Consider the following 14945-nt stretch of genomic DNA (forward strand, 5'->3'; position numbering starts at 1 on the left):
GCTAAAATTAAACTGCGACTGCGTGTTATATTAACATTATTACTTTGAGAAAACATTATGATCTCTTTTTCGTGATATCTTTTACATTTCTTTTACAGGATATTATAGCGACTTCATTTACTAGATATATCTACAAGCAGATAACAGATAACATAAAGAGCTTTCTTGAGAGAATCTTTTAGAAAGAGAGTCTCTCTCTCTCTCTCTCTCTCTCTCTCTCTCTTTTAGAAATACAACAAAACACTGTGATTGATATCTTCTTTATCTTTCATTCGTATTGAGTCTCGTTTTTGATATATTAAATTTTGTGTTATTAGAATAAGATAACTATTATAGTATACGCAAAAATAATTAAGCTGTAAGAAAGTATATATTTAAATAAAACATAATTAATAGATTAACCAATATAAAAATTAAGTTAATTACATTTATCTAATATCAAGCTATAATATCGATCTCAAATAACTTTCATAATTACTTTCATTGATAAAATTGTTTAAAATTCTTTTAAAAATCTGTTTTAAAAATTGCGAATCTATTTTTCTTATACGATTTCTTCGTGCAACAAAACACCATTGAAAAGTGCGCATAATTTTACGACTTTAGGCGTGAGGTACAAACATTTAAGCAAAAAAAGAATTTTTTTAAATTTAATTTTCAAAAATTAAAAAATTTAAATCAACGATAAGAGAATCAAACTGATCACAGTCAAACAGTTTTCGAGAATTTCGAGAGATTTTGCTCGACTATAGCTTGTCGCTCCCTTTTCCGTATTTTATTCGAACAGGGCGCAACAGTTTCGAGATGCAGACCTGGTCGCTCCGGCAACGAGCCAAACGAGGTGGAGGTGACATGGCGGCGCCCAGCGCGCACATGACACATAACTCGGAGTCGGACGCTGTGATGTAAGCAACACGAACGCGCGACTGTGCAATTCCGTGCCGGCAGCAGGGTATACAAATGAGTCGAATTTACTCGCGATGTCCGATTGCGACAGACCGAGCTGCAGTCTAATTCCTCGCGGGGATGTATTACCGCGCGTCGTCAAACCGCGACACGTAAGAAGATCCTTGAATTTCGGCCAGTCGATCCTCGAGCTCGGCGCCGTCGAGCGGCGGCGCCCGGCGCGGAACGGCGTCCTCGTGATCGACGAGAATGTCGCTCGCATACCGTGCACCGAGAAGGGGGATTACGTGCGCAAGTGGCTCGAGACTCACGAGAACGGCGAGCGCAATGATCCGTCCCAGTTGTCCCCCGTTCTGGGGACTACTGCGTCGGCGACCACCACGGCCTCCCGGAGATCGCCGATACTCAGCAAAGGTAGGAAGCGACCTAGGGGAAAGATCGGTGTAAATAGAAACGCCACGGCGAGAAGGCAGCCGGGCAATGCGGACCGTCAGGAAGTCGCGGAGCACTCTGCGAACTGTAAGAAGCCACGTTGCGGATGTAAGAAGAGCGCGAAGTATGGGGAATGTAACAGCGAGGGACAGCACACCCCACCTGGTGCAGAGAAGACCGCTGACGAGTCGTCTCCTGTCCTCGGTACCACGTCGCATCGCGTTTTCAAGAAGAGGAAAAAAAAATTGCAGTATGAACCAGAGAACGGTGTTTCTCCCAGATGTTCAAAGTCACATGACAACTGTAAAATCACAGGTATAAATGTAAAATCAACGACGGAACCTGACGGTAAGCGGAACAATCTGTCTGCGGTTCAAGATAAGTTGGGGAAAAATTTGGACGCCAAAGCATTGGTCTTCTCGACCGAGGTAAGGGAAAGTCCAGAGAAATATCAGGGATGTATAGAGACATTTTCATCACCGATACAGGAGAGATTGAGTTTCGCTGACAGTTCAAGTAGTAATAAAACTGATAAAGGTAATACAAAGATAGAAACAGGTACGAGCAACGGCAGCGAGGATGAGGAATGTGATGAACTTACGAGCGCGTCCAGCAATAGCGACAAATTGAGTAACTTCATAGAGGAAACCGATACGCAGGCGGATAAAAATTTGATCCCTTCAGGACAGCCGTTTACATCCTTGCAGTTGATTACCGACGACTCGAATGAAACTTATTGTTCGGAGGCAGAAATGATGCGGGATCGAAGTACACATCTGTCCGCGATGATCTCCGAGGTGACGTCTGTGAATAAAACCACGCAGAAGACGGCCAGCAAGTCGGCGACCCAACAAACCGATGCCATTATCAGCACGATAACAACCCCGTCGAAAAAGTCACCGGATAAGAGTATGCACGCGCGTCTCTTGGACTCCGGGAAGAAACGCCGCAAGCCCAAAAAGTAGGTATCCAGGTATCGATAATGTATAGTTTCACGAACGTGATTTCTAACTATTGCATTTTTGTTCCAGAGGAAGCATGGTCGCGAGACTACAGTCACTGATCAACGCGCAGGTATCCGGCATTCGTATATGGCGTCATCGAATGAACAAGGAACTCGACGCCACGTCAGCGCGGTACATCAGCGTACTCGTGCGCGATTCTACAAAGCAGTTCGGCAACCAGTTTCTGGAAGGCGTCTTGATCGAGGATCGCTACAATCTCCTGCAGACCGACACAGAGGTCGAACAGCCGGAAGAAGAGGATAATGCGACTCAAGTCCGACCGAAGAAAGTCTTGTACGGGAATATAACGATAATGCTAGTCTGTGATATAATTGGTAGATTGAAAATGATATCGCGAGTTGTGATAAACGTTTATCCACCATGGAACATCTTGGACAAGGACGATCTTACCTTAGAAGTGATGTACATAAGTATAAGTGACAATCGCGAAATACCCGATGTTGAGAACGCTGGGAAATCGCGTGAGCGCAAAAAACGAATTCTCAAAGAGTTCAACTGTCCCTGTATAGAAGAACAGAGAGAATTGCCGTTCTGCGCGATGAAGTCTGGCAGTGATAAGCCCGACGTGATGCGACAAATATTTAATTTCTAATTTATTTGCTTTTTATATATTTAAAATAATATATGTTGCAGAGTTTTCTAGTTTTTTCACACATTGCACCTTACAACAAGAGCATTTTCTGTGTTACGTTTCCTCAGGTGCTGTTAGCTACTATTTTAAGTAGAGACATCAGACATATAATTGTGATAATTTTGTTGTAGGGAATCACTGCCAGTGATACGACATAAAAGTACAATTGTGCAATTTGAATCTACAGCCTTAACTATTTTTGAATCAAATGTGTACGTCACACGTCGTGCGATATTTTTTTATAATAAAATTAGACTGATAAGAAATCGTTTAATATTTGTAATATATCGCTGTTATATTTAATAAATTAAATATATTTTTTAAGCGGTTATTTGTTTTAAGATATCCGTATTATATTAGTCATGAAATATAGCAGTATATTCGCAAAATAGAATTACGTATTTAAAAATAAATTGTAAAATGTATAGAATATATGGATTTTTTTGAAACTGTAAATTAATTTGCAATAGATAAAGTCGATCACTGCTATTTCACATCACTATCTTACATGCTGTTACACACTCGCGGCAGGTCAAGTAGGTGGCTCTGTATTCCGTGATTCGTCAGTGTTGTGCAGCAATAAGCTGTCAATCGCTTTGATCTTATTGTTTTTGCCGTCTTTATACAATCCATAATAATCATTATTGTACGTAGACGTGAAATTAACGAAACCCGCGGCACAAAGGTACGTAATAAAGTCTACATTCTTCGAAACTGTTTCACGTTGTCGCGTCGAACTGCTCGACGTTAGATATTTCATCGAGTTACCGCAATCTGGATTAAAGAAGTTCGAAATCGAACCATGAATCTCGTAAATTAACGCGACATTTGCTTTTGCAAAGTGGCTGAAACCTCTGTGAACAATAGGCGTCGTCGCTTTCTCTTATTGCGTGTACCTAACCTCAAAATAACCTTTAGTATCATTGAAATATCGGTTTTTCTTTACAGTTTTAGAACGATGTCGATTACTCAGGACCGTCCCGAATTATACGAAGAAGTTAAGCTCTATAAAAATGCCCGGGAGAGAGAGAAGCACGACAATCAGGCGGATCTGTACGCCGTGGTAAACACATTGCAGCATTTGGAAAAGGCTTACATCAGAGACTGCGTCACGCCAAAGGAATATACAGCGGCGTGCAGCAAACTGTTAGTGCAATATAGAGCTGCGTTTAAACAGGTGAGTAACCAATGTGTAAAACAAGAATTAATGTGTCTCTTTTGCACATGATATGCTATTATTATGGCTACGGTCAACGTGACGCTACAAATGCTTCGAAGCATTCCTCTTCTCTTTTCTTTCAATGAAGAAAGAAAGAGAAGAAGAACGCTCCAAAGCATTTGTAGCGTCACGTTGACCGTAGCCTAATCTATCGAGTACATATTTAATGAAGAATAATATATAAACTTAAGTATATCTAATGAGGATATGTAAACTCTCCATTTTCTTGCTGTAGGTACAAAGCGATCAATTTCCAACAATCGACTCCTTCACCAGAGCGTTCCGCTTAGATTGTCCCGCTGCCCTCGAGAGAATCAAGGAGGACAGGCCAATCACGATAAAAGACGACAAAGGCAACACTTCCAAGTGCATCGCCGACATTGTTTCGCTGTTTATCACACTCATGGACAAGTTACGACTGGAGATCAAAGCCATGGATCAACTGCACCCCGATCTAAGGGATCTCATGGACACCATGAATCGCCTCAGTATACTACCCAGTGATTTTGACGGTAAAGAGAAAGTTGCGGAATGGTTGCAGACCCTCGACAATATGTCCGCCTCGGACGAATTATCGGACACTCAAGTCAGACAATTGATATTCGATTTAGAGACATCCTACAATGCTTTTAATAAAGTACTTCATAACTCCTAATTCTTTTTATTTTCTGCCGGATCGAGTTAATCTGATATAATCTACGATATGAGCCTTGATGTATATATCATTATATAATGCTGCTTGAACAGAATTATTATTAATGTAAAAATATAAAATTAATAGTATGATTATTTGTACATATTGTTACTGCTAATTAATTTTACCGCAAGATGTCGATTGAAGAATTCTTTGAAGCTTCTTCTATTATAGATAGAATTGAATTAGTTTATTCAATTGCGACGTTTGTAGTAATTGCAATTATACTTTTATTTTGGTAAGCAACAATTTGCCACATCACGTCACTTTGCATTGTTCCTTGAATCACGTGTGAGACTCGCAGTATTTAAGATGAATACATTTTATTGGTAAATGAAACTATTATAGCGAATTCGGTTGGACGCACTAGTGCGCACTCATTGCGCATTGGTGCACATTAAAGCCGTCGTACACAAAGCAACGTGTAAAGCGTGTTTAATATAAACGTGTTAAATCACGAAATCCCCTCAATATTCTTTATTGTGCTATTTGGTAAAATATGTATTGGGCATTTTATCAGTCAAGATATTTGCATTTTGCTTTAAAGATTAAATCAGTGTACAACGGCTTTTTAATATGCACCAGCGCGCACTAGTGCGTCCAACCGAATTCGCTATTACTGCTGTTAGATATACGTATATGTATACATAGGAATATATATATATATACACAGATATGTATAGGTGCGCAAAACAAACTATTTTATATGCGATTCTTTGTAAACGCCGACAACTGAATTACTGCTGCTTGTATATTATCGATTAAGCCAATAAAAACGCGTGCAGTTTTAATAGCTGGAAGTGTCTGATACTTGCAAGCATACACGTAGTCTGTCAAGCGACTGTCTATTAAATTCGCTCTATTTAATCGGGGAATGTTAATTGTCCTTTGTGCGCCGAGAGATTCGCGAAACTTTCCAACAGGCCCGCGACAACGGGCGCCGCTTTATCAGCGCGCGCCAAGGCGCGCCTCGGCTCTCTCTAAAGCGGGCGCGTTTAACGCCGCAACAATGACGCGCCGCGCCGCCCGCCGCCGTTCAAAGCCGATATTTCGCCGGTTCTGTTTGCGGGCGGGATGGTAATGCGCGGGTTAATTCGCGCCGCGTCCCTTTGATGTGCCAAGAGCAGACTTTTCCCCGAGTCGGAGTATTTACGCGGACACACCCGGTATGCAAATGAAGAGAGGGTGGTCCTTCGGCGCACGCTGCCACGTCGGGGTACAATAACGGCTCAACTATTGACTAAACTAAACTAAACTAAATTAAACTGAGCTAAACTAACAGCCCAGGTTGTATCTGCCAGCCGTGCCAGTACTGCCAGTTCGTCGCATTCGATGTCCGTGTGCGCGTGGTGCGCATCCTTCCCCCGCCGCGCCGTTCGTCGCCCACGTATACTCGCGCTTGTTTGCGAGAGGGAAATTTACATGCGATAGGAATGCTATTATTCGCAAGTCAAGAGCCAGGGAGTTTCGACATCCGCGAAGATGTGCGTCTTAAAATTAGTTTCGTCGTGCGGTCGTCCGGTAATACGAGAAGACACAGCAAGGCTCTGATATATTTTATTAAAATTATTTTCGTCAATATTTAAAACTTCGAAGCTTCGACATTAAAATCTTCGAAGATCGAAGTTTCGAAGAATCAAAATTATATAATTATTAATTTGAAATAGGTACCGTATAATAGGTATACATTTATAAAATTATATATAACAAAATCCGAATAAAATTCCCAATGTTGCAATTATGTCGCTTATGTTGCAAATGTATTTTTTTTTCGAGCTTATTCGCGAAAATTACAAGGACAGAGCGTGGAATTATGTACACGCGCGTATACTTTATCTAAATTGACTCGGAACTCAGTCGAGACTCCGGCAGACCTTCGTTCGGAATAAAAATCGAGTCGTATCTCTAAATATGTCACTTTAGATCCACTCTAAATCCGTTTTCGGCCCGGGCTCGATTACGTCTTATCAGTGCCAGGAACTGTTATAGGTTCTCGGGGTCATTTTCCGGGAAGGTACGTCCTGAGGACGATGAGATTTTCATCCAACTTTCAAATAAGGATGATCCTCTCAAGGCAATCTTGGAGTTATTTTAGCGAGCTCGTACATTGCCAAGCCACTCTTACGCGGGGATATAGCCTCCGTATACATCTCGACGATGAAACATATATACGTAGATAGGTATATACACACTCATATGCCGAAAAAACACGCACGTGCACACACTCGCGCGCCGGCTTATCCGTCAATCTGTTCGTTTACCTGACGGTGTTATTTCAATATAAATCACTCCGGTCCCGCTACATCGAATATGCTTGCCTTTGACAGGGTGATTTTACCCCTCTTTCACTTTTGCCTTCGTATATAAAAATTCAGATTTCGCGGAGCGATTCGGCAGCCGTGCCATGGAAAATCAAAGACTTTGATGTATGTACGGGTCTCCTTCGGCGCGTTGCAACGCCGCGTCTAGATCCGCATGCACGGCCGCGAGAATGGATTTATCACCGTCGTGTTGTCCATTATTGCGGCCGTGCCGAAAAAAAGCCGCGCGAGTATGACGAAGCCGGCTTTCGCATATCGCCGCCGGTTTCTCCCCGGCGTGGCGAAAGAAATCGATCGTTTGCATTTATATTAAAACTGTTTTTACACAATTGCTGGTTACGCAATCAAGTAACTGTTATGCAGAGTTATCCGCAAGTTAACATTCATTCGTTATCGCTGAATGCAGCTACATCTCGTACCCCGAAACGCCGAAAGTACAAAAGCAGACCGCGAGTCACGCGATGCTAATTCTGAGTGAAACAGATTTAAAGTCATTATGCTTTAACAAATCGATGCGACCAACACGCAGTGACGGTGATGGCAGAAAACTTTTTCTCACACGTTCTTTCTGGTTTCTTTGAATTATGGAAAGTAAGACGTCTAAGCAACTCTTTGAGTTGGCTTAAAGATGTAGCTAATCTCAGAAATTATTCATAAACGACATGGTATCATTGGGACAGAAAAAGCGTAAAAATCGCAATTTTGTCCCATTTTTGTACTTGATATTGTTTAAATAAATCATTAAAAAATTGAAAAAAAATATAAACAGAAAATCTTAAAAAACCGTAATTACAATTCTCGATGTCATAGAAGTGTACCATAAAAATTTTATTATGATATTTACATGGGAAGTATATCTATATATATACAATTTTTGTAACTTTTAAAGCAAATATTTCAGAAACGGGTCGGATAATCGATCGCAAATTTAACACAGGTTTTTGGGATATATAAGTGCACAATCTCTGTAAATTTCAGTTTTATCCCTTTATTTTGACATAAGCGACATACATCTTTAAATCCTTCTGAAATTGGACTTGGTTCACCCGCATTTTTAGCGCCTCAGTTGTTGAACTTATCCCACAGCAGCATGAATACGATTCTGAAGTGCGGAATAAATATGACGCGATCTCGCGTGTAACGACACGAAAGTACTCGGGACAAGTAAATCTTCAAGGGAGCAAGAATACACTTTCACGCTTTTCGAATGACGGGATTGGGCGGAGAAAGGGCCACGGGATTATCTGCAGGCGTCAGCATTATCTGTAGAAAGCAGCACGTCAGCTTTCTGTTGAACGACAATGATCTTGACAAAAGAACGTACCGAGGAAAGCTTTTAGCTTATATGCACTATGCACTCGCTATAACTCCAAACGGACTCGTAATGCCGCTCGAGTTACACGTTTTGAGCGATACAAATAACAATGAGTAATATTTGTTCAGACATTACTTCAAAGAATTGCCCCTTCGTGGTTTCATGTGATTACGCATTCTCTTTCTTTAAATGTTATAAAGGATATCCATTTCTATTTGCTGTGAGATTTTAATGTAAAAAAATGTCCGTGTAATCTTTAAAATGGAGAATACAAGTAAAACTGAATAAAGAATATATCTCATGCTGTTCGCGCTTTAAAAAAAGCTTGGTCCTCGAAAAAAAAACCCTTTATCCTCAATCGTAACGTTTCGGGCTCTTGACGTCTTTACCAAGGAAAGGTCGGCTCCATATTTTTACTTAGAAAATCCGCAAGTAAAAAGTGACTCCCTTTGTGAATCTCTTTCTCTCTCTCTCTCTCCCTTTCTTTCTCTTTCTCATTTTCTTTGGCGGGATACCACGTGTATATGCACTAATATATGGGCACCGGCTGAACGGTAGATACGCGCACGCAGCGTACTCGCGTGTCTCCCTCGGCTTCGTGTCGCTTGAGAGGCATATCACACATTGAGAGGACGTGAGTCGCTTTGAAAAATCGTGCCCGATATGCCGGCGGAACGAAGAAAAAGGGACGGCACGTGAGGGCTGGAAGGTAGAGGAAGAGGTAATGCCCGGGGTTTTCTCGCGCGCGCACACCGCCTCGCCGCGCCGCTCCGCGCTGCCGATCGCCTCGATGGCGATGGCGATGGGTGCACCTGGGCTCTCGAATATGCGGCTGGCAACGCCTGCATGCGCGCCCGTGTATTTCCCCCGAAAATTTTACGCGGCGGCCCCCAGATAAGCGAAGATCGACGACGTAAGTGAAATTCTCGCTCTTTCCGGTACCTCGGACGGAATTTCAAAATCTTTCGACTCCGTCCAGCGACATCAAAGGGAGTCGCCTCGAAAAGGGGGGTGGGAGGAGGGAGGAGGACCTCACGATCCCACGAAACCCTTTACGGATTTTGCACGAGACGACGCTGGTATCGATCCTTTTTTTTCTTTTTTCTTCCACCGTGCACCTGCATGGAACGCGGATACACGATTGGCTCGTTCCTCGAAAATCTTACGTCGTTTGAATATGCAGCGGATCGGAACGACGTAAATGAAATTCTCTCGCCTTTAGTCTGTGACTAAATCTCGGAATTTAGGGGAAATGAAGGAAAGGGAGGTCTAAACTTTGACTTCAAAGAAAATTGTCGAAGCGCAAATAAATGTATATACATATATGTACATGTAACAAAATAAATGTATACATAATACTATATGTATATAAGTATATATACAAAAATATATACATGCATTATAATGTAAATATGTATACACACACTTATTCACAATATACATAGATATCGAATTTTCATTGCTATCTAGGCTAATTTCGCGTAATGATTCGATAATAAAGAAATAAAAAGTAGTTCGGTTGCCGAGTGCAATATCCAAGCTGCCACAGATAATGATCAAAATTACAAAGCAAAAAAAGTGCATGCGTATGCGCAAGGTGTGCTTTCGCGCCATCGCAGCATCGGGGGTAACGCGGCGCTTTAATGAGCCCTCGAGGGACGCATTCGCGTGCTGCAGATGCACTCTTGGAACGCCACACCCATGAAGGGCCAAGTTAACCAATACCGAGGAAAAATTGCGTACAAAGTACACGATCGTTTTGTCCGCGCGTGTCGGTCCCTTGTATACGCCGTGTCTAATGAACCGTGGCAATTACCAAAATTACACCGCCTCTCGCACGCAGACACGCTAGAGGCGAAGCGAAAGACGATATTTACCTTTCCTGGAAGATATATTCGAGACATTATTAGCCTCGCACGGAAAACCTGGACATGATATACGCATCTACGTGTACAGTGATACAAAGGAGATATTTATTATTAAGGGTATTGTTTAAAAATATGTATAGTGCAAAACCCCATGTGCTCGATGAACAAAAATATTGTAATTTTTGGTCGCGCTAAGAAATATACACCGAGGTCACACCTAGGTGGTCACCACCCCTATAATAATTTTCAAATGTTTACCAAACGTAACTGACATAAAACTGTCTTAAAGCCTATCTACTGCACGGATCTTCGAGAGAGGGACTCCAACTAGAGATCTTGAGTGGAGAGACACTGATTATAAAACCTATCTTAAAAATATCAGACCTTGAAATTTTGTCGGGGTGGCCGCCATCCAATATGGCCTCGAAAGGTCTTAAGGAAAAGATCTCGATTTACTCGAAATTAAAGCGGAATATTTTAATAATATCTAGAATTAATGCAATATTATTTATATTTGTTTTATTAGAAGTAAAGTAATGACCATGTTCGAATAGTGAGGTCAATAAATCGAATAGTGAAAAGGAAAGGTAAAAATTATATTCTTGCAAGCTAGATGTAAAAGAGAGATTGGATATAACATTATTTTCCAGAAACTGTTATAACCGGCACAGAACTAGATTAATTTTTTAATTTTTATTCGTACTACACGATAAGCTGTACGTATGTTATTTATACTATTTACGATCTATGGTTATATATAGTTTGTATATGTGAATACATTCTTACAAAATTCTTCGACGACACGTTTATGTAATTACAATTTAATAATAGTTTTGTTATGTGTGTAAAATAAAATAAAATTTAAGACAATATTATGCTGATAGATATTTTATTTTATTTAACAATTAGCCCACCACCAAGTAAAGTTATACCCAAACATGATATATTTATAAGTGCACAGAAAATATCATATTTTATAGTTAAAGATTAGTGCAGTTGTTTATCGAACTGAAGCGAGAGAAGAAGAGACGCAAGAAGTAACGTTGTCTTAGTTCCGAGTCAGAGTCCAAGTTAGAATAGCGAGCCTGTTCAGTCATTATTTCTCGGTGCTAGTTCAGTCCTCATTTTTGCCCCTACATAGAAGGTTGTCCTAATTCTTGCTGGCCTGGTTCTATATCATTTTGCGCATAATAAAATAAATTTGTATTAATAATGGGCGCATTTCTTATTGTAAAAATATGATATTTTTATTAAATATTCTAACATGGGAATGCGCGCGTACATACCAGAACAGCAAAGAGAATTGAAAAAGAATTCTTTTTGAATTCCCGAATTATAAAATTAATTTTTTTTTCTATACCATTTTGGCTTTAAAAGAACTCTTAAGAGTTTGAAAGGAATTCATTTTTATGTTATCAATTCTGAGTCTTTCTTCAAATATAAAAATAATTATTTCTCTACTCCATAAGAATTTGCAATAAATTCGGAATTACACTTAGACAGCATTTCAATGGTTCTTTATCTAAGCGCTATTTCGAATTCATATTCATTGTGATTTCTTATGAACCAAAAAAAGAAATTTCTTTTGTATCTGAAGAAGAATATAAGAAAGAATCTTTTATGATTTTCCAAAAACAATTTCTGCATCAGAAAGAACATAAAATATACTGATGCGTTTTGCCATTTCTATTATATACACTGTACCGATATCGGAGGTATAATTAAGCAGATTCGAAGAATATTAGAGTTGCAAAAAACGAAGCTAGGATGGATAGTGGCGGGAAATGCGCCCATTCCGGATGACCGGACGAATCGGTCGAATGTGGCGTTGTGTGCGATCGTCAAGGAACCAGATTTGTATCAGCAGATGGAGCGCTTTTGGATCGTGGAAGAAGGCTCTCTGCAGTCGAGTTTATCGAGAGAGGAGAATCTATGCGAGGAACAGTTTCGAAATACACATAAACGAGCGGCGGATGGGCGATTCATCGTCGACCTTCCTTTGCGGGAGGAACCCAGCGTCTTGGGAGAGTCGCGTGCAACCGCGTTATGAAGCGACTGCAGTCGGTGTGTCGGAGATTGGATCGAGATCCGATTTTAAAAGCATGGCACAATATACGGAGTGCATGAAGGATTACCTGAGGTCAGGACATATGACCAAGGTCGATGAGGTGACGGAATCGATGGATGAGCCCGTGCATTATCTGCCGCACCATGCGGTCATGAAGGATGAGAGCACGACAACGAAACTGAGAGTAGTTTTTGACGCATCTTGTGAGACAACCTCTGGCAAGTCGCTCAACGATATAATGAGAGTCGGTCCGACTATTCAGCAGGAATCGTTTGAAATTATCGTGCGCTTCCGCCAGCATCAGTTCGTATTGACGGGAGACATCCCAAAAATGTATCGTCAGGTCTGCATTAACCCGAAGCAACGAAATTTACAGCGGATTTTGTGGATGCCTGGTCCGACCTCGACGGTCAAGGAGTTTATAATGCACGTATATAAGAAAGACTTTAAATAAGCCAAGAAGTACCGCGCTAAAAATATCTTCGTAGACATCTCCATCTCCATTCATTAAAATAAACTTGCATTTTTCTGTCATATTTTTTTTTAGAAAGTGTGGAATAACAAATTCCAAGCGTGATATTGCTTGTTTGACTTAATTCTTCCTGTATCCCTAGAAACGCTAACTTGACGACGCGCTTCCCGTTTATCACGCCGAATTGAACGTAACCGCGCGGAGGAAAAAGTGCCATTTCGTAAAGTCTACCCCCAAATGACGAAATTACACGCGGGGTCGAAATGCCCGCTCGCCCGTTGGGGTTTCCGCGCAATCTCACTTCCTAGGGAATGAATACAGTTCTAACGGGGCCACCAGGGAGCTATTCGTGTGCCGCGGGGTCCATCGCCGATCGTCGCAACACACTGCCGCGTTGGCTTTTAATGTCCTGCAACTGAGAGATTATTCGTCCCTGGAGGCTGGGCAAAAATCGAGATCGAAACTGCGTTTCCGTTCGGCGCGATCGCGACGGTCATCGAGCATCGGCGGGCGTGACGTCGAATATTACACAGACCAAAAGCTCCAAATCAATTGTTATAATAATGAGGGAAGGGGGCGGCGTAACACGCCGCGCCGCTCATCAACAACCTTACCACGATTCGAAACGCGTGGCAATTAGTGTTTCGCAATGCCGGCGGCGACCTGCGATGCAACTTGCTGCAGCTAATGTAATTTTGCATTGGACTTTGTACCAAACCAATAATATACTCAACGTAGATAAAGCTTTATTTAATACTGCTCTAAATACGAGGATGATCAAGTTTGGCGAAATTTTCCTTATTTTCAAATATTTGATACATCTTTTAATAAAGTAATTAAAGCACAGTTAATTTTTTAAATCAACGATATAAATATTATATAATAATCGATATTTTGCCGTCTTATTCTTTTTATTCTGTCTGTGTCCGAGACGAATTGTTACGAATTTGGTGAAAGGCGCGAGGCAACTTTCGTAAATCGTAGAAAAATTTTATCGACGTTACGCATAAACTATCGAGCGCGTGTGACACACAGTTGCGCAGAGTACCTATTGCCGAACAATGCGCCGCGGCAAAAGCCGCAATACCGTCCTCCGCCTGCGCTGCTCCTTCATGCGGCAATCGAATTTCTGGATGCGCCCGTGAACTTCGCCCTCGGGAATGCGGCGCTGCTCGGCCAGAGAAATCCAATTGTTCGCCGTTGATTCCTTTGTAATCGGCTGAGTACAGGTATCTGCCGCCGCCGCCGCCGCCGCTGCCGCCGGGCAGGTAACGTTTTAAAGCGAAAAATTTCATTCTGGTCGCGCCGCGCGCGATGCGATTCCGCGAATACGGTCGGAGAAATGTAAGCGCGGCGGCGGCGGCGAAACAAAGGGTCGGGATTTAATAATGCGTTCTTTGCGCAGAGATACGATGCCGTGCCGAACGATGATGCACGCGCGAGACGTACGCGAGGGAGATCGATAGCGAATACGCTGGCCCGTACGTTCCGCACGCGGTTCAATAAAAGTTTCCGCTCTGCCCCGGGCTATGTTGTCGTACTTCTGATATCGGGAGGTGGGATGTGGGATACAAAGCTGGGCGCGCGAATTAATCCAATAGCACGCGAGGAGAAACAGGTGAGCGCGAGGATGAGGAATAGAGGAGGATGCAAGAAAGTGCAGCGTGCTCGCGTTTGTCCCGCGGCGAATGTCTCTACGGGCTAATTAACTTGTACATGTACGGCGCGTTCACCGAAAGACAAAGGTCGAGGAGTAATTTGTTAAAGTCGAAATAGAGATACGCGGGTATATTACGTATTCAAAATAAATTAAAATGAACATTATTATTTTATGTAGTAAACTTTTACCGCTGGACTATCATTAATTCTTTAAGAATCTCGCGATAGGATTTTATTAATTTCTATCGTAACCGAAGAAACAGAATACAGCATGGTATACAAAGAAAGGAAAATAGAGAAGACAAAATTACCGTTACATTTCTTGTAATAAATTC

The 14945-nt window shown here is 41.7% G+C and overlaps 1 protein-coding gene across 1 annotated transcript; it reads left to right on the forward strand.

Annotated features, from left to right (window-relative positions):
• Positions 1 to 820: 820 nt before the first annotated feature.
• Positions 821 to 5700, forward strand: LOC112466135. Its single transcript, XM_025034046.1, has 4 exons — positions 821 to 2299; positions 2370 to 2951; positions 3943 to 4171; positions 4449 to 5700. Exons 1-4 carry the CDS (start codon positions 981 to 983, stop codon positions 4866 to 4868), a joined length of 2550 nt encoding a protein of 849 aa, XP_024889814.1. The 5' UTR covers positions 821 to 980; the 3' UTR covers positions 4869 to 5700.
• The last annotated feature ends 9245 nt before the right edge of the window (positions 5701 to 14945 follow it).

This window comes from Temnothorax curvispinosus, unplaced genomic scaffold (assembly GCF_003070985.1).
Source record: "Temnothorax curvispinosus isolate PA1 unplaced genomic scaffold, ASM307098v1 QBEX01015898.1, whole genome shotgun sequence".
Classification (NCBI taxonomy): Eukaryota; Metazoa; Arthropoda; class Insecta; order Hymenoptera; family Formicidae; genus Temnothorax; species Temnothorax curvispinosus.